This window comes from Barbus barbus (genome assembly GCF_936440315.1).
Source record: "Barbus barbus genome assembly, chromosome: 29".
In the NCBI taxonomy this organism is placed as follows: domain Eukaryota; kingdom Metazoa; phylum Chordata; class Actinopteri; order Cypriniformes; family Cyprinidae; genus Barbus; species Barbus barbus.
In genome coordinates, this window is record NC_136757.1 from 23,651,353 (window position 1) to 23,678,524 (window position 27,172).

General features: G+C 36.3%; 2 protein-coding genes across 6 annotated transcripts; one reads left to right on the forward strand and one right to left on the reverse strand.

Annotated features, from left to right (window-relative positions):
• Positions 1 to 983: 983 nt before the first annotated feature.
• On the reverse strand, positions 984 to 20,455 carry LOC306849733 (kinesin-like protein KIF2A). Of its 5 annotated transcripts, none has more exons than XM_079384999.1 (21): positions 20,231 to 20,437; positions 18,355 to 18,449; positions 17,991 to 18,113; positions 17,845 to 17,899; positions 16,414 to 16,542; positions 14,849 to 14,949; positions 14,622 to 14,717; positions 14,189 to 14,243; positions 13,944 to 14,106; positions 13,743 to 13,833; positions 13,535 to 13,598; positions 13,357 to 13,448; positions 13,005 to 13,147; positions 12,351 to 12,555; positions 12,133 to 12,243; positions 11,968 to 12,035; positions 11,641 to 11,724; positions 10,027 to 10,177; positions 8,607 to 8,708; positions 2,122 to 2,257; positions 984 to 2,034 (listed from the first exon to the last, which is right to left on the reverse strand). In XM_079384999.1, the coding sequence occupies exons 1-21, from the start codon at positions 20,289 to 20,291 to the stop codon at positions 1,949 to 1,951; spliced, it is 2,211 nt and encodes a 736-aa protein (XP_079241125.1). In that variant the 5' UTR covers positions 20,292 to 20,437; the 3' UTR covers positions 984 to 1,948. The 5 variants fall into 5 exon arrangements, with proteins under 5 accessions (XP_079241125.1, XP_079241126.1, XP_079241127.1 ...); XM_079385000.1 differs by having other exon boundaries at positions 20,374 to 20,428; XM_079385001.1 differs by lacking the exon at positions 11,641 to 11,724 and having other exon boundaries at positions 20,231 to 20,455.
• Positions 20,456 to 21,443: 988 nt separating this feature from the next.
• LOC306849524 (solute carrier family 2, facilitated glucose transporter member 6-like) lies at positions 21,444 to 26,407 on the forward strand. Its single transcript, XM_079384625.1, has 10 exons — positions 21,444 to 21,667; positions 21,769 to 21,922; positions 22,018 to 22,224; positions 23,005 to 23,104; positions 23,247 to 23,458; positions 23,761 to 23,907; positions 23,998 to 24,106; positions 24,200 to 24,376; positions 24,671 to 24,816; positions 25,515 to 26,407. The coding sequence occupies exons 1-10, from the start codon at positions 21,609 to 21,611 to the stop codon at positions 25,674 to 25,676; spliced, it is 1,473 nt and encodes a 490-aa protein (XP_079240751.1). The 5' UTR covers positions 21,444 to 21,608; the 3' UTR covers positions 25,677 to 26,407.
• Positions 26,408 to 27,172: the final 765 nt, after the last annotated feature.

Consider the following 27,172-nt stretch of genomic DNA (forward strand, 5'->3'; position numbering starts at 1 on the left):
GAGGGCATCAATGTTCGTCTTCTGGATCATAGCCAAGTGAGCAGTCTTCCCCATTATTATGGTTTCAAAGAACAAGAGATACCCGGAATTTATAATGTAGGGATGGTCATTAATTGAAACTCAAATGTAAATATTCTAATATTTTGAGATACTGATTTTTGACTTTCATGAGCTGTAAGCTCTAATCATCAAAATTAAAACAAAAAAAACTTTTGAAATGTTTTACTTTACATGTAATGAATCTAAAATATATGAGTTTCACTTTTTGAAATAAGTTACAAGACATTTTTTTTCACAATATTCTAATTTCTTTAGATGTACCTGTGTATATATATATAAATATATGTATATATTTTTTTACATTAATCATATATATATATATATATATATATTTTTAATCCAATTATTTAAATATGGAATAATAATAAGTCGTTCACTAGTACTGCAGTAAAACAGATGGTATGGTTTCTCATGAATTTCAGTAATATGTAAAAAAATCTATAGATTGAAATTAATTTATTACTAATAGCAAAATGTGACCGTTATTGTTTTATTTGTTTATTTATCCAAAGCCTTTTTTCTTCTCTTAAAGGGACCGAATCGTGAGTAAACAGCGCCCCCTACGCCAATAACTTTGGAGCTGCATCGACTTAAATCGGTATTAAAATCAGCATATGACTTCAATGCAGTTGCTTGAAATTTCCTGCTTAAATGAATATCTAGTCATGAAATAAAATGTTAAAAAGAAATAAGTACTTTTATTTGAAGTTTGAAGAGTCCAGAGTTATTTTAGTATCGAGATAGTTATACTCTTATAACTTAACTGTTATACCCTTGGAAGAGTCAAGCTTATTTATTAAACTTTTTATACTTTCATTCTTACCCTTCTGGACAAAGTCACCACAATTTTTAAATAAAACTCTCCTCTATATTTACAAACATACAGTACTCTTAAAACAGGAATACAATTCAGGAAACAGGATGAAAAGCAGAATGTTGTTGAATCATTCTTTATTTAGCAACCACTGAATTGAGAGGTGCCAACACTGAAAACCTCAGCAGCAGATAAGTGGTATTCCCTATTTGTTATGAGAATCTTGCTGAAAGTTATAACATTGTACAAATTTTAATAGGAGATGTGAGAATGTTGGGAAGTTTTAAAAGTAAAACACTAAGTTGGTGGACTGTTAACTTCCTTTCCACAAGGAAACATGATATGGCACGAAAGCATTCTAGATGAACAGATGAGAGAGACGGCAAAGAGAATATCATGTGGAAAAGTGACAGCGGTCATTGATAAACCAACAAAACTAACTGCTGACAATTCTCACAATCATTTACATAACCTCAAGATTTTCTCCCAGTGCATTTTATGCTTCTTCGAGAACTTTTTTTACTTCATCTATTAAGCCTTCGAGAAATGGCAGAGTGAAACAGAGTAAAATGCTGTAACAACCAATCAACAGAAACATACATTGTGCCAAGTACGGTAAACGGACCCCCAGAAAACAAGGTTATTTAAAGTGCAGATGAACCAAGTCAGTCATGCTAGGAACGGAGTGATAAACTGTTGCAGAGTGTTCATGCATACAATTTATAACAACTTTGAAGGAAGGACTTCAGTGGTACAAAAAAAAAAAAAAAAACCCAAAGGGTAGAACATGTGAGTATCAACTGATACAAGTCTGTACCCTTAACCTACAATGAAAAAGTAAATAAATAAAATCGATACTAATAAAAAAATTCTAAAGCTTTCCTCACAATCATTCAAGGGGTTTAATGATCAGAAAAATCCCCTTATTTTATTCTCTGCTGATTTGTAAGAGAATTACCTAATGCTTTATTTCACATGTGAAAGTAGGAAAGGTTTCTTCAGAATACTTCTGAATACTATCAAGAAGCCTACAGGACTCTTGTGTTTGTCGTTTCTCCGTGAGTTTGTTCCAGGCTACAGCGCACGGGGCCGCTTGGGGTTAATCTGCTTGCTGGCTTGTTCCTCCTCTTGGAGAGTAGAACGGAATGACCTCACTTTATCTGATAATTTGAGCAGACATGTATCCATTAATAATCATTCCATCAGGGGAAAACTGAAAGGAAAGAACATTCTAGAGAATGCTTTACCTCTGAGCTCAATAAGGATGTCAATCTTCTGGTCAAGAATCTGCTCCAGCTGAGAAGAGTAGGTGTCCACGTCGTAGTCCACCTCCTCAGTCATCTCCAGGAGAACCTTCTCATCCTCAAGCCACCTGATAGACTCCTGTCAGCACATATAGTGTGAACATCATCATTAGCAATTCCCTTTTTCAGTTTTGGGACTGAACCGTATCTGAGTACAAATGAAAGTGAAGAGTTCAGATAAAAAGGAAGACAACAAACCAAACGCTGACGTCAACTGGAATAAAAAGCTCTACAGGACTCGCAAAATCGCTAGCCCGATGTCCCAGGGCTATTGTGTTTTCCAGTCGGACTACCAAAATGTATCACCGCCCTGCCCGACGGGCTACCTTAAATACAGGACTCCCACGGATCCTTAAGTTTGATCCAACTAAATTGAAGAGTTTTTAAGGCCTTAAAAAGTTTTAAATATGTTAAATCGTATAAGAAAAGTATTAATTATAATTTCAAGATGTCTTACAGTTGGGGTGGAAAGGCAAGAATCGTGATATGGCTGGAATTAACTTCAAAAGGCAATTATATCATTAAATAAATATGAGCGCTGCACGTTTTAAAGTCAAAATACAGCACGGTTTCTTTATGTGAATGCATCTTTGAAGGGAACCGACTGTCCTCAGGAACATAATCGTTGGCATTTTCATTTAATCTTGCCTATAATGCCGACAAAATGCTGATAAAACAGGCATTATAATAATGGCTAATGTAATGCGTTACATGACTCCTGTATTACTTTTGAGTTACTTTCACCAAAATATCTACAGAAGTAGAACTTAATTCTACTTCTAAATTCTTCATTCTAAAATGACAAAATGTACTAGAGCCCTGCCCTAATGGCAAAATGTTTATATTTCGTTACGGCTTTTTATTAAGTTCATTTAGAAAAAACATTTGGAGCATTTTTTGTTCATTAAATATTTTTTTTCTTAAAGTAACGACCAAGCGGCCAGCTGCAGACCGGTAGGCTGATCATAGCTTATGTTTGATCAATTTAGCCTTGTCAAATCATCATGACTTGCCTAAAATAAAATCTATAGATATACTAAAACAGTTCAAGCATATAACAATGTTTAAACGTTAAACCTAGATAAATGTGCGCTGCATCAGTAGTTTGTGTGGAGAGTGGAAGCTAAAGCGCAGGACATGGAGGCACCAGAGCAATCAATTGATATTTTTTTTTCAATGGAAACAACTAACGCCATAATTTTTGCTCATAAAGGTAAGAGTTATACATCATTCGTAAATGTAAAGAGTCTACTTTTATTTGTGTGCACTCACAATATCAACAAAACGTTGTGCTTTTATCTTGAACAGGAGCGCTTCACAAAAATGAATCTAAAGTCAGCGACTACATGCCTCACAGACATGATAAATATATCAATAGAAAGCTTTAAAATACTACTTAACGAAATAAATAAAAACAAAACAAAAAGTATTTAATACAATCGTTATCCGTGAAAATGCACTTCTCTCTAAAGGCGCGTCTAACGAGGAGATGGCGAATCCTTACTATTTCCCTCGGATACATTCATGGTTATTACTTTTGCTGGGGCCTTTGCTTTATTGTGTGTATTTGAAAGCAGAACTCTTCAGCTGTGCTGACGGCTCGCAGCTGCTGCGGGACACGCTCTTAACAGTCGAGGCAGCATGGACTCATGTTGTTTCCACCAGCACAGCAATTCTTTTCCATCAATAATTGATGGATGTCTAAAATATAAAGATAAGGAGAAGCCCCGAGGACCAGCCCGCGTCTGAACTATGACGAGAATATTGGCCCGAAGCCCGGCCCTAGGGACATAAAAAAAGTCAGAGCGCGACTTTAAAAACATTACTAAAAGTGTGTTGTAACGCAAGCGTTACTGAACATGTACAGAGTAAAATATTACTGAAAATTGATTAGTAATGCCTTACACTACTGCGTTACATCAAAAAGTAATACGTTACTGTAATGCATTACTTTTATAACGCGTTACTCCCAACACTGCTTAAAGGGGACCTATTATGCACAAATCACTTTTATAAGGTGTTTGAACACAGTTGTGTGGCCGCAGTGTGTGAAAACAACTAGCCTATAATGTAAAAAATCCACCAACTCATTTTTTTATAAAACCAATAAATCATAAACAGTCTCTCCAAAAGAGCCGTTTCAGATTCTCCCTCTGTTCACGTCACCGAGGGGAAAAAGTCCCGCTCTCTGACCTATTAGCATATTCACAGCACTGAATGAGAAGCTGTGGTCCGCAATTACTGGACATATACAATGTCAGCGCCAAAGAGGCTTTACAAGTGTTGTGTTTTGGGATGCACTAATGAACATAGTCGCCATAATCTCCCCTCATCTGAGCCGAGAACACAAAAATCAGTAACGTCCCCTAAATGTTTAGGAATCAATACCAACGCTTCGTGCACGAATGTCAGCTCCAGACAAAGTAAGTATCACGCATTTGTTTTCCAAATTTCCAAAAATTCCAAATTTCTGACTCTGCTTTAGCTTCTTGGCACTCTGTAAGGGTAATTGCTAAAGCTACCATTGTCTCTGCCTGTTTTCACTGATGCTGCCTTCAAGTGCTACCAGAATGATCGTGAATAGGAATGTGGTAGCTAAAAGTTGCGTATGAAAGCAATGTGAGTCGATCGCTTGAAGTTGTCGAGCTCATGATCGTTAAAAAAGATCGTTAAAAATGCTCGCGTTTGCAGCACACACTTCAGAAAAGGTTCAATAAAGTAAATCTCACTACTATGTCGTGTATGAACTAATGTTCAATGCATGCGTGTAAAACAACAAACTGACGGCTTTATATGCTTAATCATATGTAATTGTATATACATCGTTATGAGTAATTATGGCTGGAATAATAATGTAGCTGTAAAAATAGTTGCCTGCTGAAATTGAAATATATACAGTTGTGGTCAGAATTATTGGAACCCTTGGTAAATATGATCAAAGAAGACTGTGAAAATTAACCTGCTTTGTTAATCCTTTTGATCTTTTATTTTAAAAAAAAAAAATCACAAAAAGCTAACCTTTCATTGGATAATAAGAATTTAAAATGGGGGGAAATATCATTATGAAATAAATGTTTTTCTCAAACACACGTTGGACACAATTATTGGCACCTTTTTATTCAATACTTTTTGAAACCTCCATTTGTCAGTTTAACAGCTCTAAATCTTCTCCTATAATGCCTGATGAGGTTAGAGAACACCTGACAAGAGATCAGAGACCATTCCTTCATCCAGAATCACTCCAGACCCTTTAGATTCACAGCTCCATGACGGTGCTTCTTCTCTTCAGTTCACCTCACTCATTTTCTACAGGGTTCAGGTCAGAGGACTGGAATGGCCAGCAGAAGCTTGGTTTTGTGCTCAGTGACCCATTTTTGTGTTGTTTTTGAGGTTTGTGTTTGGATTATTGTACGGTTGGAAGATCCAAACATGGCCCATTATAAGATTTCTAATAGAATCAGTCACTTATTGATTTTTTATCTGTTGGTATTTGATAGAATCCATGATGCCATGTGTCTGAACAAGATGTCCAGGACCTCCAGCAGAAATATAGGCCCACAACATCACAAATACAGCAGTATATTTCATTGTACACATGGGGTACTTTTTATCCCTGTGTTCACCAAACCCATCTTGAGTGTTTGCTGCTAAAAAGCTAATTTTTTAGTTTCATCTGACCATAGAAGCCAGTCCCATTTGAAGTGCCAGTCCTGTCTGATAACTGAATATGCTGGAGTTTGTTTTTGGATGAGCTAGGAGAATTTTTCTTGAAATCCTCCCAAACAACATGTGGTGATGTAGGGGCTGTTTGACAATTTTTTTTTTAAGGTTTTCTGACCCCGAGACTCAACTATTTTCTGCAATTCTCCAGCTGTGATCCTTGAAGAGTCTTTAGCCACTCAAACTCTCCTTCTCACCGTGCATTAGGACGATATAGACACACGTCCTCTTCCAGGCAGTTTCATTACATTTTCTGTTGATTGGAAATTCTTAATTATTGCCCTGATGGTGGAAATGGGGATTTTCACTGCTCTAGCTCTTTTCTTAAAGCCACTTCACTAATTTGTGAAGCTCAATTATCTTTTGCTGCACATCAGAAATATATTCTTTGTTTTTTCTCATTGTGATGGATGATTAAGGGAATTTGGGCTTTGTTTTCCCTCCTATTTATATTTCTGTGAAACAGGAAGCCATGGCTGGATAATTTCATGTTCATAATCACCCTAGAGTGCTCAAAATTGTGAATATGAATGGGAGTATACTTCAGAGATATTTTACTCTTAAGAATTTCTAGGGGTGCCAATAATTGTGTCCAACGTGTGTTTGAGAAAAACATTTATTTCATAATGATATTTCCCCCCATTTTAAATTCTTATTATCCAATGAAAGGTTAGCTTTTTGTGAATTTTTTAAATAAAAGATCAAAAGGATTAACAAAGCAGGTTAATTTTCACAGTCTTCTTTGATCATATTTACCAAGGGTTCCAATAATTCTGACCACAACTGTATACATCTTCATGACTAGATAGACACGGTGAGTTTGTCTTTACTATACATATTAGATGTGAGTCACTCAACTGGAGGGAATCCTGTCAGATCGCCCAAGCATTGAGTTAAAGTGTGTGCGGGTCGGCCAATCTGGTTTCGTCCATTAAAGTTAACATTTTCAAATAACAATCGCGGTCCCGGACAGTGAGTGACCTTACATATGCAGGTAAAATCTGAATTTCTCCAGTTATTGTTAAAAAAAAAACAAGCTAACAGACTTCATAGCTAGCGTTAGTGAAGCGGTCAGGGGGTTCTTTCTGCTACCACCTAAGCTCCGCCCACAGAAAAACATCACAATGTTTACTAACAGAAAAAGGATCTATTATGCACAGTATAATCAGATGACTGACTTTGAAACAGAGTACGTTTTCTGTAAAGATCATTTGAAGCTCATTTGCATTTGAAGGGGTTATATGATGCGATTTCAAGTTTACTTTTCTCTTTCGAGTGTTACAAGCTGTTTGTGCATAGACAAGATCCCTGAAGTTGCAAAGACTAAAGTCTCAAAACCAAAGATATATTCTTTATAAAAGTTAAGACTCTGCCACACCCCCCAAAAACTCATTGCTCATTTAAACACGCCCCCCACATGTCACGGTGTGCGAAGATTTGCAAAACACCGCCCAAATGTATACGCAAAGAAAGAAGGCGGAACTATTATTCTTGCTGTAATTGTTGCTGCCGCCAGAGCCATGTCATGAAGACGCAGTGTTTCGTTGTGAAAGCGAAAGTACTTTGTTTGGGCTTCCAAAAGAGAACACAACTAGAAATCAGTGGTTAAGTTGTATTTACAACACTGTTCCAGAACAGTTCAACCCATATATTAAGAGTGTGTGCAGCGCAATTTACAGAGGACTATTTCCTGAACCTAGAAGATAAAGTATAAAGTGGGGCAAAAAACTTTGCAAGGACAGTCTGGTGCTTCTGACTCACAGCCTGTCAGTATGTTTCTGCTACTGACTATTCAAACGCGAGTTTTGAGCTGTGTAGAGTAGTGCTTGTTGTTTGTCGTTTCTCCGATCACAAATGTAGACATGGTAATGTTTACGCTGCGCAATGCACCGCAACGCGTGAAAAGACAGTATAAGTCATTATAATCAGTAATTATGTCCCCACTGGATGCAACAAATGCCTCGTTTATAATGTGTTTTATTGTTTTTGTGTCGTCGCGGAGGGACACGGCATCACAATACGATGAGGGACGTAACATTTCTGTCTCACGCTTGAGGTATTAGGCCAATCACAACGTACTGGATAGCTGGTCAATCAGAGCACGCCTCGCTTCTCAGAACGATGAGCTTTATAAAAATCGATGCGTTTCAGAAAGGCAGAGCTTAGAGGAGCAACAATAATGTACAGTATGTGGAAAAGTATGTGTTTTTTTAACCTTACACCGCATAAACACATTGCATTACACCAAATACACAAAATAATGTTCTTTTTAGCAACGTCATATGACCCCTTTAAAGCAACATACCCAAAATCAGACCGTTTTGGCTCATACCCTAAAAGTGGCAATTTTAACAAGCTATACAAATTTATCTGTGGGGTATATTGAGCTAAGACTTCACATATATACGCTCTGGGGACATCAGAGACTTATTTTACATCTTGTAAAAAGGGGCATAATAGGTCCCCTTTAAATTGATTTTTAAAAATTCTGCAGATACCCTGTAAATAGTAAAATAAAACTCTTTCCTTGATATTCGTTGATATCTGTGTATTGAAAATGTTTTTGATTGACATTTGTTTTTTTTTTATTTGGGCTAGTTAAATTAATTTTCAGGCAACCAAACTCTGAAGAGTACCTGCCCGAAGGCCTACCAGGGATTTTGAAATTTTGCAAGCCCTGCTCTAGTGTGAAAGGGAGGAATAAACACCTGAAACACAGCCCTGTGGTCTTCCAGAACCTGCTCCTCCATCTCCACCAGCTGAGACACCGCCTCGTGGAATGTGAAGAGCTGAGGGGAGACTTCCTCTTCCTGTCAATATTCAAACATAAGCTTTTATCCTACCTACAAGTCTTAATGGTGTTTAGTCACAATATCTGAGACAACAAATCGATTGCCTCCCAAATTTTCCTGTTTATGGTTTCAGCCTCATGCTTAGAAATGATATGCACTACATAAAGCACTAATACACTGATAACAAAAAATAAAGCCTTTATAGGCACATACAGTTGAGGTCAAAAGTTTACACCCCCCCCCCCCCCCCTTTCAGAATCTTGTTAATTATTTTACCAAAATAAGAGGGATCATACAAAATACATGTTATTGTTTATTTAGTACTGTTCTGAATAAGATATTTCACATAAAAGATGTTTACATACAGTCCACAAGAGAAAATAGTTGAATTTATAAAAATGACCCCATTCAAAAGTTTACATCTCAATACTGAATGATCCACAGCTGAGTTTTTTTGTTTAGTGATAGTTGTTCATGAGTCCCTTGTTTGTCCTGAACAAAAAAAAATCCTTCAGGTCCCACAGATTCTTTGGTTTTCCAGCATTTTTGTGTATTTGAACCCTTTCCAATGATGATTATATAATTTTGAGATCCATCTTTTCACACTGAGGACAACTGAGGGATTCATATGCAACTATTAGAGAAGGTTCAAACACTCACTGATGCTCCAGAAGGAAAAACCACGCATTAAGAGCCAGGGGGTGAAAGCTTTTAGAATGTGAAGATCAGGGTAAATGTAACTTATTTTGTCTTCTGGGAAACATGTAACTATCTTCTGTAGCCTCTGAAGGGCAGTACTAAATTAAAATAAATAATTATATTTAGGAAAAATAAGAAAAATGTACACCTCTCTATTCTGTTCAAAAGTTTTCAAAAGCTTTTAATGCATGGTTTTTCCTTCTGGAGCATCAGTGAGCGTTTGAACATCTTTTATGTGAAATATCGTATTCAGGTCGATTCTAAATAAACAATAACATGCATTTTGTATGATCCCTCTTATTTTGGTAAAAACATTTAGCGGATTCTGAAAGGGGGATGTAAACTTTTGAACTGTATAAATATATGAATCTACACAGAAAACAAAAAGGTATAATTAGTTGGAAAACTACAGGGTTATGAGGTTTTTTCATTCTTTCCTTTTCTTTTTTAAATTAATACTTAATATTAAGCAAGGACGTATTAAATTTATCAAGTGACATTTATAATATCATTTATGTAAACAGTAACAGACACAAATTACACTTCTAAAAACGTATCACTGGAGGAGGTGTCATTACGGTCTCATCATGCATGCTTTTTAAAGCAGAGGAAGTACTAGGAACAGATGTGTTTTTACATTCTGTTCACAGAGCAGTTTGAGGTCATCTCTCTGAGGGGAGTTGCCCAAATCCCATTCCTCATCCATGATGTCCAGCTGGTTGATGGCGTTGACATTGGGGCGGACTCCCTCTGTCACAGCATTGGGATCCACGGTCAGCTCCTTCACTCTAAATGCACAGATTGACAGCATTTATGATGATGTTTTTAGAGCAATCATGTTGACCTAAATGACACCATGCACAGGTCACAAGACTCAACTGGGGATATGCTTGTTTTGGCTGCAACGCTGCCTACTCCTACCTTATTTTAAAACAGAAACTTACATTATTTAAAAAAATGTTTTATGCTTTTAAGAAGCATTTTATTGTTTTTTAATACAACTAAAAAAAATATCAGACATCAGAATTCCCATAGGTGCAGCAATAAATTGCAGCAATTTGCACAACTTACGCAACTGTTTATGGTGTCATCTCATTTTTATTAATTGTATACAGTGTGTGTATTAATATTCATTATGAAATATTTCTAAAGGAGAAGAAAGGACGACAGCACCACAGATATGCCAGACATTCCCAGGGTTAGAGAAATGAAATGACAGCAAATCAGAGGGGAAATTAAAAATGTTCACACCAAAAGCACAGCCATTAGTGTGAGAAGTGAGTGCAGCCAACGTTTCAAATAAAATGAAACAGACTGTGGTTATATACATTGCAGTGCATGAGTATTTCCATGCATTGGCTGTCTACTGACCAGTGCTGGGGAAGCTACATTGAAACTGATTTATATTTATAATTATGTAACTTTAATAATAATAATACATTTATCTATATTTAGAATCAGAGCAGTATCTATCTGAGACTAAAACAATGAACATCTCAATTAAGGTCACAACAAGCACTAATATATCTAATAAAACACCCTTATTTAAACAACTCAATTGAAAACATGAATAAACAGCATTTAACTAAACATAAGGATAAAGTTGTAAAAATGTATACAGAGATTACCAAGTAACCAACCCTTTTTTTTTTTTTTTTAAATAGTTCACTGAAAGTGATCTAAGGTTGTGAGGACATGCAACCTTAAGGTTCTCTGGTTCTCATGACAAAAAGTTTAGTAGTTGATCGCAAGTGAAATTTGACAATACTCAATAACATTTTTGAAGTAGTGTTACTTTTGACATCCCTAGTCAGAATAAAGTGATTTGCTAAAACTAAATGTCCCAAAGATTTTTTTTTCTAGCTGATGAATGATAAAAACATTGACAGCCAATCAGAATCCATCCAGCTTAAAAGAGTTTGAGTATTTAATGTGGCAGAAGACAGAACTGCAGTGCGTGCTTATCATAAACAGATTGTTATCATGCGTTGTTGTGGACGCTAATATAGTTATCATTATTGTTATTGGTGTGACTGGGCCTCTCTACGGTGTACCAAAAAGAATGATTTAGAGGTTTGTCTTTTTTCACTGCTTGTTCGTGAAAAAGCTAGATGTTGAAAAGAGTTTGGTTACTATTACGCTACTGAAAAACGTTAGTAAATTCTATCACTAGTTTTAGTTAGTCCCCAACACTGGTGCAGTGTATCTGACTAAGTATAAGGTGGGAAGCTGCATAGACATGTGCTCATACTCATAGGTAGGAGAGGGTTCAGAGCGACTTCCTCCCCCCTGAGAGAAGGGGATGTCAGAGGGGCTAATCCCAAACTCCTTTACTCTGAAGACAGTCAAGACAGAACAGAGAAAACAGCAAGACAGAGAGAGAAGAGCACAGCCAATCAGGAGTGATGTATAATTATGACAAGACTTATTCCCACTGGCACTAGCTTATTAACTCATTTGTAAATACAACAACTTGATTGAGATTGCCTTTAACAGCTAGAAGCTACAATTTCAAGAGCATTTAGGTTCTACTCAACTTCTGTTTTCACAAATACACAACACAGTGTCATGTCCTTACCTGTTGGCATATCTCAGAGTGTTCAGCGTGTTCTCACAGGAAGCCATGCCAGGAGAAATGGTTGCGATCTGATCAGACAGAAGTCACAATTAGAGCTGTGCAAACAGGCAAAAGTAAACTTAGCCAAATCCCAACGTTCAAGAAGGATAGCTTAATCAAACTTACCATGCATGTCCTGGAGTTCTCGCCAATGAATGAGTCTCTGAGGACCTGTGTGAGCTTGCTCGCTCTGAATGGGGTGTGAGGCTTATTACGGCCCAGAGCCCGGATACATTCCTAATACATGGAAGATCACAGTGATTTACTAGGAAATTTCAAAATTGTACCTAATGGCCAAATGGTTGCTGACCCCTGCTCTTGGGTGGTATTTTTAAGGCGCTGACCTTCAGAGCCAAAAGACTCTTGTTGATTTCGGCTCCCTCTAAACGAGTCTGCCGATCAGCGCTGGACGTGTCTGCTCCACGTTCGTTACCCGCCAGATCAATGAGTGAGAATTTGCCGTGCATCTTGCCCTTCCTTCGTAGAATGATTTGGAAGACGGCATGGCTACGGGATGAGTGAGCATTGGCTGAGGTCTGACCCGAGGTCCTAAAATGGAATATAAAAAGATGAAATTTAAGTCAGGAGTGTCTGACTTGTATACCAAGACATTGTGTGGACTAATTACAGATTTAAATACCATGAATTGTTAAAGCTGCAGTCCGTGACTTTTTTATTTTCAAAATTTACAAAATTAATATAATAAGCGAGTACATCATAAATCCATTTTCCAAACTGTGTTTTTGGCTTATCCTGAATCACTAAAGTACACCTATAATAAGTCCTTATATTTGGACTATTTCAGACTGGTACTGGTGGAACCGCTGTGGAGTAGCCCAGTACCTGCGTGATTCGTCATAGACATAAACAGAGAGAAGTAGCTCCGGCTACAATGTTCTTCAGCAAGACGCACACAGTTCAAAAGTGATGGACTGCAGCTTTAAGGAAAAGATACAGCAGCAAATAACTACAGCAATATTCAGTGAACACTGTTTTACCTGCAACTGTTCCCTATTTCAATGAGTTTGAGGACATCCTCAGTGCATTTGACGTCACGCTCCTGAAGCCCAACCACCTGGACCTGCTGCTTCCCATCTTCTAAAACACGTAGCTTAGCCTTACGATTCAACAGATCAAATACCTAAAGAAGAAAAAGACTTTGAAAGACTCGTCCTATTTTTAAAATACACTTTATTTTGTCACAACCATTAGTAATACATTTTCTAAAAGATTCCTGATAATCAAAAACAAATCAATCAATGGATGTGTACAAAGTGTACAATTCTTCAAATGGTATTCTCAACACATTTTGGATCAACAAAAAGTGAATGAACAAAAAGAGCCACTTGCCTTTCCACTGTAAATTTCAAAGAAAGTTGCATAAACCTGAAGATCCAGCTTCTTATAGTTTGGTTTCTTCAGCATGAGAAAAACATCTCGAGCTGTTTGTGTAAAACATGTACATGAATGAGTTTGCTTGAAAGAAAAAGACTGAGGAAATTACAGGACCAAAAAACACATCAATTACCAGCTAATGCATAGATTCCTTTTGAACAATCCTGGTTCTTTCCTGAAAAATCTCCACCCATGGTCTAAAACACAAACCAATTGATGAGATTTATGTCTTATTACACTGATATATAAAAAAAATTTAAAAAATGAAGAAAAACTAAACTGTAAAAACTGTAATTTCAAAAAAAAAAAAAACTCAATTGTATTAAATAAATACTTCTTACATGAGTTTTTCCACTTCCTGTTTGGCCATAAGCAAAGCATGTGGCCATTCCTCTATCAAAGATGGTTTCCACAAGGGGTCTTGCAGTAAACCTTTGAAGAAAACAGTTAAAAGATTTTTTCCCCTAACAGTGACTAATTCCTGACATAATTTTTAGTTAAAGATTCATGTTTAATGAACAATGAAGGAAATCATCCTCTACCTGTAAACCATTTCATTTGTTGTGCTGTCATCAAAGGCATAATCGAAGCGGAATGTTTGGTTCTCTAGGTATCGAGTCAGGTCCACCTTCTGTTTTGGTTCATGGACCATGACAACATCTTTACTTGGAATAGTGATCACATCTAAGTCCTTTACCGTCAATTCTACAACACAAATGAGAAATAAATTACAACATACATAGGGCAATCAAAAACCAAAAAGAAGTACAAATGTCTGAGGCATTACCTTTTTTATTGAGGGGTCGTTTCCTAACACAAACACATATTCTATGCTCCTCAATCTGTCGAAAAAATTAATTACACTTTACTTCTCTTAATAAAATGTTTTACTTAACATCCAAAAATTAAGTACTTTTTTCTTACAAATAATATATTATGTTAATTACATTATATATAATTTTTCTGTATTACTATTATTATCATCATTAAAAGGTGGATCTCAAATGAATGAACATGTCTGGGTCGCATTTGCCCCAAAGCCCCTATGAAGAAAAAATTCTGAATAAATAATCATTAAAATAAAAATTAAATAATGAATAAATTAATTAATAATAATAATATAAAAATAATGTTAAGATGCATTAAATTTTATTAATTCATTCATTCTTGTATTTATTATATTTTAAATATGACCCAGATATTAATTAATCAATACCTACCAAATCGGTCGTGGTTAGCGGTCGATAGTCCAAACTTGCTCTGAAGTCTCGGATCATCTGCAGTATTTCATAGTTTGGAATTGTTGTATCAATTTCCTTTAAAACAAAACAAGCACATTCACAAGAGGAACACCACCAGGTGAACTGATCTATTTGTCAGACCATCGCAATTAAAAGCTGAGAGACGATGCAGAGAGATATAACGACAGAAAGATGAGAAGTCTTACCTGTGCACGCTTTTCTCTCAGTTCCTGTTGCTGTATCCTGCGTCTCTCCCTCTTCTCCTGCAATTTTTCCACTTCCTTCACACAGTTTGACTTCCTCCTTGCTGTTAGAGAGCAGAACAACACACAATTCCATTTTAACAAAAGCAACAACCATTTCCTCTCTTTCAGCCCGCCTCCTCCCACTCTGCATCTCTCTCTAATATAAGTGTGTATGTGTGCAGACAGAGTGGCTATAGAGGCAAGCCAGAGCCTCTGGCAGCTGGCACATGGTAGCGCCAACAGCCCTCTCCATCTTAAAGAGCTCTATTCTCTGAGCAGACCTTTTCCAAAGTCATTTTGCTGTCTGCAACATACCCTGCTACTATTACTTTACTACTTGATACATTACTACTATTACTTGCAAACAATAGTATCAGCAGAGCATGAAATAAAACTAGGCTTCAAAATGATAGTACAAACAGCCGTCCAAATAATCCACATGACTTCAGTTCATCAATTAACATCTTGCAAAGAAAAAAAGCTGCATGTTTGTAAGAAACAACTCATTAATACGTTTTTAACTTCAAATGAGTCCTATACTCATAATATTGCATTTCCAGAGAAAAAGTCTAAATCAGGAAATAAACATGCACAGATCAAGCACTGCTTACAAGTGAAAACAAAACAGTTCTAAACAAATGTGTTGGTGGATTTTGATGCAAGAGAACAACGGGGAATGGAGTTTTTCACTGGATTAAATGTTAATATGTTATTATGGACTCGTATTTTGAATAGATGTGACAGTTTGAAGTTAAAACACATTAATGATGGATTTGTTTATTACAAACATGCAGCTTTTCACTTTATAAGATGTTAACTGATCAACTGGATTCGTGTGGATTACTGTGAGGTTTTTATCAGCAGTTTGGATTCTCATTCTGACGGCACCCATTCACTGCAGAGTATCCATTGTTGAGCAAGTGATGTCATGCTATATTATCCAAAATCTGTTCTGATGAAGAAATATACTCATTTACATCTTGAATGGGCTGAGGGTCAGTAAATTAAGAAGATTTTCATTCTTGGGTAAACTGCAATTCAGAGAAAGAATTGCAACAAATCTGTGAATCAATTTGCCCCAACCCTGCACTAAACAAGCAAATTAAACCAAACAATAGTAATTCCACCCAAAGGATGGGCAGCATCATGCAACACATAGAAAACAGTTTGAGCATTTTGATTCCAGATTAATTCAGCAGACAGACTCTTGTAAGCTTCATAAATTCAAAGCAAGAGGATTAATCAGGAAGATTCAGAGTCAGGTCAAGCCTGACCGGTCACAAACAGTCACTGACATACAGAGGGGCGGCTAGGGTAGCCAAAACACACCCCACCGATTTGAGCCAAGATACAGACAGATGAGCAAGGTTTAGGTTTACTGCAAAATTCAGACTCCAAAAAGGATGCTTTCTCTTTATGCATTATACGCATCCTGCGCAGGAGGCCTCAGTCCTTTCAGCGTTTTCCTGTGGGGAAAAGGGGCTTGACAGGAACAGATTGAAAAGCACCGAGGAGTGTCATATTACCGTTTTGTTGTTGCTGAGCTATCTGACTTTGGGTCTGGCTCTGTGTGGGCTGAGAGGGTTGTTGTACTGGTGGAGGGGGTGCTGATTCTGGCTGTTGCTGCTGGGCCGGCCGTCCCCGAGTCGAGCCAACTTTGAAAAAGAACACATAAGAGTCAGCAAATCACACTCGGACAAACAGAGACTATGTCTGAAAACTGAGGCATCACAGGAGCACTCAAACATACCTATGATGGACAAAAATGCTGCTTAGATAGACAGCTAACCAAGTTTTCAAACACAGCCATCTTAGTATGCTGACATAACTATAAGTCATGTGTAGTAAAACAGTCACTATAAGTAAAACACCCTGGCACATCACTCTATTTGTTTGAGCATGCCGACTCAGCAATTTTGTGACTACAACAGATCTTTTCTTCCATATTGTAACTTACATCCAAGTTAAATGGATTATGTGGGGAAAAAAGAGTGGAGGACTTGGTTCTATCCATCAATTGTTCACTGCACAGAAGCAGATCAACTGTAAGAAAGCGGCAGGGTTTAAGCAGTCTAAATGACGAAGAAGAAGTCCGGCATATGTTATCAGAGAGAGAATATTTTGCACTGGAAGACTGAGTTTGACTGAAGACTGACATTTTTTGTTAAACTTTTCTACGTCATAAAAATAAAATGTGTGCACTGTGCAGAAATGTATCGTTCACAATAAGATCAATAAAATGCATTTAGAATATAGATGAGGAGGTGGAGAGTGAATTTCCATTTCATGTTGACTTTAACATCCGTTATTCTTTAGTAACCGAAGGAAATAATCCTAAATTATTATTAATAGTATTGAAAATTAGAGTTTTTTGTACAATAGCAATACACATCTGTTGTGATCTTTAATTTGTCTTAATTTTAACAGACTTTGAGTTCGTTTAGTTTTTTTATATGCACTTTCTTCCAGTTCTGGTGAACTTGTCCCCTTTGTCTACAAAACCCTGTTGTTATTATTTATATGCATCAGTAACACCATATCAACATCAAAGGCTAAATTCATGGGAAACTCTGAGTAATAAATTAATAATAGTGTATAATAATTAGTTTTATTACAGTACATTAGATTTGCATAGTAACATTTAGCACTAAAAATGTTTAGAACTGGGCAAACGAGGAAAAAAAGTTGTTCCCAGTGCATGTTATAACAAATTCAGAGTATCCCTGTCAAAATGAAGTGCTTGTGGCGTGTGCACTCTCTGAAAACACTGCATCATGAGCCTGACACGTACATGTGCCGCCCCTTCATTCTGAAGCACCCAGTACGTGCACGCTGCATTTTTTTTTCCCCTAGATTACTTCTGCAGATTAATAATTGCACACTGCCATACTGCAATTCATAACTTATTTTGATTTATTGTGCAGCCCTATTCCTGAGTCATACAACTATAAATATACCTCTGTTGTCTCTGGATGGGATTTCACTCCTTCCCGGTGCAATAGTTCTACGATTCTGCACACAAACAAGTGTACAAAAAGGTTCAAAATGTGCAAAAAATTAGAATAAAAAATAGTTCAACGTTTTACTCTGGCCTAGTACAAACCTTTGGGATTTTGTTGACCTTCACAGAGCTGGGTGTAGGAGGCGGTGGTGTAACAGGGCTCAATGAAATCTCCTCTTCTGGACCAACATCTGGATTTAGTGAGAATATGCACTCCAAATCAATCTGTTATGAAAAAATTAACAAGCTGTGAACGTTACAAGAAATCTGATCTTTTATTCCAATCATGCAGGATATCCTAAGGAGAAAAATGGTACATGGTATATGACAACATAATTCATATTTGAAAGAAACACAGCTTGTGTCCACGTAATATCTGAGAGTTTCATACTGTACCCTAACAACACCAGAATGTTGCTCTATCCATTATTAATAACACAGGCAGCTGAGAGGCTGCTAGATTTACCTCTTTTCCTTTAGTGTCTCCATTTTCTATCCATTCCACAGTAACACTTTCATTATCTTCATTTAAAGAGGTCACCATGGCCTGGTGTATTCGCCCTGTAAGAAACCCAACACCTCTAAGTGTGAAAGACAAATTGAAAACATTCATGTATCCATTTTGAAATTTTAAACTTGAACTTGAAAAAAGTTTATGTACAAGATGACAAGTCAACAGCAATCTGCTTCTGAGGACACTTCAGAAGTTGTGCTAATAGCTACTAAAAAGTATCAGAGCATCACTGAAAACAAACAGCCACGTTCCGTATCTATTATTCAGACCTATTCCTACTCACACGTCGACATCCCTGCAATTATTCAACAGCGGCATCAGCAAGAAAAAGCACATATTATCCTGCCATAAAACAAGCTATTTAAAACCCCTGCATGCAACATCAGGCCAAAAGAATAGTTCAGACCCAGTCTGAAGTAAAGGCACATCTTTATGACGTTAGAGGCCTCCTCTGTTTAAAGATGTCACAAGCACTGTTCATCTACAGAGAGCAGAGAGCTACAAGAAACTTCCCAAAGAGACAGGAGTGGTTTGTCTAACACGTCAACAGACCCGGGCTCACTCGTTTCTTTGCTACAAGCTGAAGTTAAATATAACACCGCCTTCTCAAAGAGATAAAATCATAATCTCTTCTGACAGTCTTGCAAATTATATTGATGCGAATACCAATGAAAAGCCCATGAGACACCATAGATTTACTATCTCTGCACTGAGACATCATTAGCAGAAATTGATCCTTAAACACATTCAGAACCAGTGTATGTTTTACTTCTGCTTGTGATTAACTAAATTACAATTAATCTACAAATATTTGAATCATAATAGTCAGTGAATGTTGTACTATTATTAATGATAATAAAAACAATAATAATAATGATTAGTAAAAGTAGTATTATTTAGTACTGCTGTTATTTAAAGTTGTTGTGGTTATTCTAAATGGAAAGTTGTTTTCATCTTTGTATTGAATCAATTACAAAACTAAAAAAAAGTGTGTTACTTACAAATGTAAGTAGTTGTCCAAACAGTACATCAAACAGGTTACTTCACACGTGAAAGCCATTGTTTGGTTCTATTTTTGAGTGACTGAAGTGTGAATATCGGTAATATATTTATACATCTGATAATAATAATGAAACTAATCCCAAGAAGTCATTATTTCCTTTGGCCACTTTAATCTCTGAACCCAAAGAATGACACATCACATAACTTACTTGTCATCTTCTAATCATTACTCTTACAACCAGTCAAATTATTATGACTATTTAAACTCTATCATCTCAAATTAGTGACTAATGTGAAGTGAGTGTCATTCAAATTTATGTTGGGTTTAAGTCTCCAAGCTAAACAAAATGAAACCAGCAACTTCCCTCCGTCAACACTTATTTACAACCAATCTGTAAAACAAAACATTCATTTGCAAGTGACTTAAGATGGCTAAAACACATGAATCTAGAATCTACAGTATTTACACGTTTATATTCCCTACCAATACAATACATAAATAATTCCCCACTAATCTACATCAAGTAAACCTGGTCTGGGCTGAAATCAAATATGATCGCACACATTATTAAACTAAACAAACTCCACCCGGGTTTAGCAGGTGGCTAACGTTAACCGACACTGTTGAGTGACACAAGCTCGTTAACTACCCCGGCAACCAGCACCACAAGACCAAACTTAACACCATATATCGATTTATACCAGGCCCGACCACCTAACACGATCATTTCTGTCAGGTTTGTTGGGTGGTAACGTTAGCATCCGTTAGCCGAACCGGGGCAATGACTTTAACGGACGGTTACAAGCGACCCAAATATGAACTCACCATCGCTGCGCTTTATCTCCACATAAATCCCCACAACGATCTTGCCGAAGTTCACCGCCATGGCTAATTCATGGGACGAAGGGATTACTCAAATAAACGGGCGTATGGGAACTAGAAACAGTGTTTGTGTTTGAATTTCTCACATTTGTTGTTCCGTGTTGCACAAAACCGGGAGGCGGCCACAGCGCCAGACATAAAAGAGGCAAGAGAGTACAGGGCGCGTGCGCGGGGGAAGCTCGATTTGCGTGTTTTTTTTTCTCCACAAGCCCCGCCTCCTGCGTCAAGATTGGCTAGAAGCAGCTGGTGGAGGTCTGAGTTGAGGTAACCTTAGCAACCACGATAAGCGGAGGAAGCCGGGAGGTGTTTAAATTTAATGTGAGGTATGCTTTTTATTTATTTATTTATTTATTTATTTTTTGTCTTATTTGTTTATATTTTGTATAATATAAACCCTTTTCTGCAATAATAAAAAAAAGAGAAAAGAAAAGAGGAAGCCGGGATGTTGTTGCTGGCAAAGATGAAAACATGTTGATGGCTGTGCTCTTTGTGTTGACTGCAGGCACACTGAACTTAGTTTGGAGAAATATGTCTAATCAGCCAACTGAACCAATTACTATAAGTTTGATCACAACAGTTGCAGGATAATAAACTATTAATGCAGAAACCTCCGTTTTCTGTAAAGCTGCAGAGGAGTTGTGTGTCGTGAAAAAAGCGCTGTACAAATAAACGTGAATTAAATTGAATCAGTTGAGGAATAAAAAAATATCACACATATCAAGGAACGAAGTAGGCATAATTAATTAGCTGGTCAAAATTATATAGCTGTTGCAGTTAATTAATTAATTAATTTGTGCTGAATTTAATATTCAGTATTTCATATAAAATCACTTGAACAAAAAGGAGAACATGCAATGAGCATTGTTATTGACTGATAGATAGAATTATATTCTTAATTTGTTTCTTAGTAGATATGTAGTGGTAGACATTTTAATATAGTGTAAGACTTATTTTAGCGAGTGATTCACTGAATCACTTTTAACACTAAAGTACTGGACTGAACGGCCACCAAATGAATCTTTTTTTTTTTAAATTGATTAAAAAGATTCGAATAACTGGGAAGATTCAAAAGTCACACCAATGACGCGAAACATTGTCAAAAGCGGGTGGTTTTCTCTTTCTGAATGACGTTGTGGCTGCTGACTGGAAACACATCACTCTAATCTGAGTTGAGGAAGTTCTGAAGTCTGCTTCCTTCATTTTTTTTGTCGTTATCTAGAAATCCCAGAATTGCGAAAATGGGCTTGTACTTTCACTTGCTTTCAGTTATACCCATTCGAGCATTAAAGCGGTTCAGTCTGCAGGGTGAAGCGGAGGAGAGATGGAAGACAGTCCGGATGAAGCCACCGCATTAATTAGAAACAAACCAGCTCGACTCAGGTGACTCCATCGTTCCTTTGTTCTTCTTTGCTTTTATGCTGTCTCAATCAAACTTTATTTCACAAGTTCCGTGCATTTATTTGATTGTTTATACTTTCTAGACATGGAAAGCTCTTCCTTGCGGTATTTTCAGCTGTTCTGGGCAATTTCAATTTTGGGTTTGCCTTAGTATTCCCCTCCCCTGTCATCCCCCAGCTTCAAAAGGGTGATGACCCTCGGCTGCAAATGGACATCCATCAGATATCATGGTTTGGTGTAAGATCATTAATATGATATGGAAGATGTGTTCAAGTATAAACAACATACAGTAAAAATACATCTTTGTAACTACTTTCTCTTTTGTTGATTAGTCCATTTTCACCCTTGGAGCAGCCTTAGGGGGTGTTAGTGCCATGGTGCTGAATGACAGAGTTGGGAGAAAAATAAGCATCATGTTGTCAGGAATTCCATCTGTTGTAGGTCTCCTTGTGATGGGGGCCGCACAAAACTTTTGGATGTTATTATGGGGCCGATTTCTGACTGGCATCGCTGGTGGTATCACTTCTGGATCTATTCCCGTAAGTTTTCTGTTATTCCATCTTGTTTATAGAGATAGCAATATAAATTCTACAGTGCCACTGCTAAAAGTAGTTTTTTTTTTTTTTTTAGTTTTTAGTAAGTTTGCAGTCTGATTTGAATCTTTTGAGATAAAATGCTGGATGGCATGTAATAATGATAAAAAATATTGTCAACAAGCATGTCTGTTGGCTGCATGCAAAAACAAAAACACTGTAACTATTCATTTACGAACAAATCGACCCCAGAGACTTCAATTTGTGAGTTATTACAGGGTTTCTGCAGGTTTTCTATGAAATTGAGTTTGTTTAAAACATAAATATCTGGTACAGTAAACGTTGTTTTCATATTCTAGTGTTTGGAGCAGATGTATTAAGCTATTTATCATGGAGATCAGTAGGAAGTTGTATCAAACTTTGAAGTGTTGCTGATGAAACTCATTGTGACATTTAAATTCCTTATTAAATTTAAAGAACATATTGACTTAAAAAGAAAATTTTAAATTGACCTTCATAATCCTGCATACACCCTGTATTAGTTTGAATCCGATTTATGTCTCGAATTATATATCTCAATTGTAAGTCGCTTTGGATAAAATGCTAAATGAATAAATGTAAATGTAATTTGCCGAGACCATGAGATCTGATTCACTTACTGAATGCATGTTTGTGTTACGTGTTGTTAGATATAGCCTACAAATATTTTAATTAAAGAAACATATCAGTGGTTGCAGTTTTTGCCTAATGGATCTCATTAACATCGGCTGATATCTTTTCCCACAGGTTTATGTGTCAGAGATTTCACACCCGTCTGTGAGGGGTGCACTGGGTTCATGTCCTCAGATCACAGCTGTCTTTGGAAGTCTAGCACTCTATGCTTTTGGTGAGAGAGCTCATATTTCTCAGGTTGTTTTGGGTGTATGATACACGCTTTCTCCAACATTTTCAAGAATTTCCAAGCATTTTTCAGATACATTATCCTATAAAATAGCATATAATTATGCTATTTTATCTTCTCTCTCCAGGCTTGGTTTTGCCATGGAGGTGGCTGGCTGTGGGCGGGGAGATCCCTGTCGTTATCATGATGATTTTGCTTTGCTTCATGCCGACCTCCCCACGTTACCACATCATGAAAGGAAACAAAGCAAGAGCAGTTAAATCGCTAGAATGGCTCAGAGGCCCCAATTCTGATTACTTGACTGAGTTCAATAAGATTGAGCGCAGTATCAATTCTCAGGTAAAAGGCACATTGCGGTGGATTACATCATGTTGTCAGGGTGGTTTGCATAACATCATAAGGTCATGCAGATAGACTTCAATAAGAGAAAATGGGATCAATTGTATTGCACTGATTTTTAAAATCTGATTTTTTTTGTTGAATATTAACATAGCATGACTACAGCCTATTTCAAAGATGTTGGTCATTTTCTGCAGTATTGCAGGGGGGCTGCCAACTATTGCTTGGAGTAAAACAAAAATTTGAATATGCATTATATAAAAAATAGAATATTAAATGACTTGCATGTTCTCTCCAACAAGGGCGTTCAATGGAGTGATCTTAAAATGCCTTTATACTATAAACCAATTCTAATCTCAGTCGTCATGAGATTCTTGCAGCAGATGACTGGTATAACCCCAATTCTGGTATATCTGGAGCCCATCTTCCACATGACAGCTATATCACTGGTATGTCTCAAAGATTCATTCATTCACACTGTGGAATGCCTGAAAGCACATTTATCCATCTAAAAAAATGTATGTTTGATTTCCATTCAGGAACCGAAATATGATGCAGCATTAGTAGGAGCTGTAAGATTGATTTCTGTCGCTATCGCAGCCAGTTTGATGGACAAAGCAGGTCGAAAAGCTCTACTGTTCACCTCAGGTTTGTGTAGAATTAACAATAAAAGTATTATATTTGGTAAATGTAATTCATTGGAAAAAATACCAAAAACAAAATAATCTTTTATTCCTTCAGGATTTTTAATGTTTCTAGCCATGCTTTCAATGACCATGTACACTCACAAAACACAGTGCAGCCATGGCAATCTTACTGTAACTGAGGGCTTGAAGAGCATTTATGGAGGCTTAACAGGCCCTGCCTTCGATCCAATAACTCTGATTCCTCTAATAAGCTCTATGGTCATCATATTTGGTGAGTTTTCTTGGTTTCAGGAAATTTGTTCATATACAGTGTAACCAGTTCACTTTGACTTACTGTAGACGCTTTGTGGATCTCATAAATGACAGATAAGGAACTTGTTGATTATTAAAACACTGCAGTTAGGAGTGATAAAGTCACACATTAAAATTTTGAAATGGCTTAAAATTGATTTTTTTTTTTAAATCAGAGAAACTGGCAGGACTGGATTACATCACTTTTAGAATTAGTTCTATTTCCTCATGTAAAATAACATGCAGCATAATGTCACTGAAATCTCCCATGCAGGTTATGCTATGGGTTGGGGTCCAATCACATGGCTGCTAATGTCAGAGATTTTACCTTTGGGCGCACGTGGTGTAGCATCTGGTTTGTGCGTTGGTGTTAGCTGGATCACAGCCTTTGTTCTGACACAACTCTTCATGCATGTGGTGGTGAGCTAAATCTCTTTTTTTTACACACATAGAAACAGGAATTAGAAAAATACCTATTTTTATCTTACTTAATAGCACATACAACAACATGATTCTTGTTCAAGATCATTACATTTGCATTTAGTCATTTAACAGATGCTTTTATCCAAAGCGACTTACAAATGAGGACATTAGAAGCAATCAAAACCAAAAGAGCAACAACATGCAAGTGCTATTATAAGTCTTGGTTAGCCTAACGCAGTACACATAGAAAGGTTTTTGTTTGTGTGTTTTTTTTTTTTAAACGAGTAGATAGAATATAGAAAAAAAACCTAGTGGGGTTTTTTTAGGTTTTTAAAAAAAAATAAGAAACAAGTAGATAGAATAGAAAAAAGAAAGCTAGTGTTAGTTTTACAAGAAAAGCTAGCAGTTAGAGAATAAATATGCAATTGATAGAGGGTCAAATGTGTGTGTGTTTGTTTTTTTAATAAAAAGAAGACAGATAGATCAAATAAAATTTTAATTAAAATAAAATATCATTAAAATATAATACAAGCTTGTCTTGATAATACTCATGTTATACATGATTATGTTTCTTCTGATTTTTTTTTCTTTCTGATTGTTTCAATTTCTAGTATTTTTCATATACATAACTGTGTGAGCTTTTCATAAGTATAGCTATAAAACGCAAACTTGATAACATATATCTTTTCATATAGGATTCCTATGGACTCTTTGCACCTTTCTTGTTCTTCTGTGTCGTCTCTGTAGTGAATATAATTTTCACTGCTAAATGTGTGCCAGAAACTAAAGGCCGGACTCTGGAGGAGATTGAGAACTTTTTCAGGACTGGCCGAACCTTCACCATTGTTGATTCTTGAAAAGTCCATTTTGGACTTAGCAGCAATGCTGTGGCACTATTTAATCTACAGAGCCACAACAAAAGAAACTATGTTTTACTCAAGTTGTGAGTTTGCTCTCTGAGTTGAATGTGATGAGATAAAGGGACTGGGTGGTGCCAAATAATACACATTTATATATTGCACTGTCTTTATGTTTATTTAGAAATATGAGCTATGTAACGGCTTTATGAATGTTACTCTGATGTAAATACATTCATATGTAAAATCTGTCCAATATACATTTATTATAAGGATGTACTGTATATGAGTGCACACTCATGTAAAGTATATCAATAAATGTGTGTATGTATATACTGAATATATAAGGTCTCTATCATTCTCTCAGTTCTATGAACATGTGGGCACTTCACTTCTCTTTCATTGTTCCGCAATTGTTTTCATCAGTGTGACTATGACCAAACTAAACCTGTATTGCACAAAATGTGTTTGTCCAGGAACAAAAGTACAATGAAAGTACAAGTTCCTATGGGTGTGGACACAGCTAGAATTGAGCAAGACTTCAGAAAAATGAATTCTGGCCTTTCTCATGTGCAGATACGTACATAAAGATTTTTGATTATTAATTGTTTATAACTGTACTTAATGTTATAGCTATGCACTAAAATAATGATCTGTTTCTTATTTATACTTACTGTTATTTATTTATTTCTTTTTTCAAACAATTAAATAATTCTTCAACCTCCGTACCCAATTAATTGCATATGCTTTGTTATCAGTAAGCATATTTTTTCAAACAAAACTTAAAGAAACTGAAAGAAAACAATGTTTCGTTTCATTGAAATAGTTGATAAGATTCCTCTTTCTTCTTCCATACTGTGACGCCACAGTCCTTCCTGTCAATCAACACTAAACCAGTGTTATGGACCTGTGTTATATATTTATACATGCTGAAAAATTGTCAAAACACCTATGCAGTGCATTATTTATCTAATACACAAATATACATAATTCTTATTTGCCACTTCTCAGACACTAAACTGATTTTCTTACACCAATGAATTGCAGATTTAGGTATAGCCAATATAATATTATTACTATATTGTTACTTTTTAAATTCAATTTAGTTACAGTTTAAAAGAAATGATATGTTATTAACTGTTTATTATTGGGAAATAATAAAAAAGTTCATTTGACCACAATATCTCATCATGTAGCCCAATTCTCAATGGCTCTTATCCAAGAGTTAAGTTGCTTACAAACAAGCCTTTAAGGAAAAATCATGTGATAAATATTTGCCTTTAAGCTGATTTATTGGTTTCCATTTAATTAAGGGTTCCCAAAAATGTTAATATATAACTCCTCTATTATACATGCGCTATTTAGGCTAAGGATGTTATACTGTCATACATATATATTTAGGCCTTCATAAATATGTAGCCTATATGAACAGGGTTATAGCCTAATGAATTTATTCATGAGTAAATGTGTGAATGATTTATTTATAAATAAAACGG

Coding starts and splice junctions, on each gene's coding strand:
- LOC306849524 (XM_079384625.1), top strand. CDS start 21,609: ATGGAAGACAGTCCGGATGAAGCCACCGCATTAATTAGAAACAAACCA. Junction 23,459..23,760: donor AGCGCAGTATCAATTCTCAG/GTAAAAGGCACA, acceptor CTCTCCAACAAG/GGCGTTCAATGGAGTGATCT. Junction 23,908..23,997: donor ACATGACAGCTATATCACTG/GTATGTCTCAAA, acceptor ATTTCCATTCAG/GAACCGAAATATGATGCAGC.
- LOC306849733 (XM_079384999.1), bottom strand. CDS start 20,291: ATGGCGGTGAACTTCGGCAAGATCGTTGTGGGGATTTATGTGGAGATA. Junction 14,107..14,188: donor ACGACCCCTCAATAAAAAAG/GTAATGCCTCAG, acceptor TTTGTGTTGTAG/AATTGACGGTAAAGGACTTA. Junction 13,449..13,534: donor AGGAATCTATGCATTAGCTG/GTAATTGATGTG, acceptor TTACACAAACAG/CTCGAGATGTTTTTCTCATG.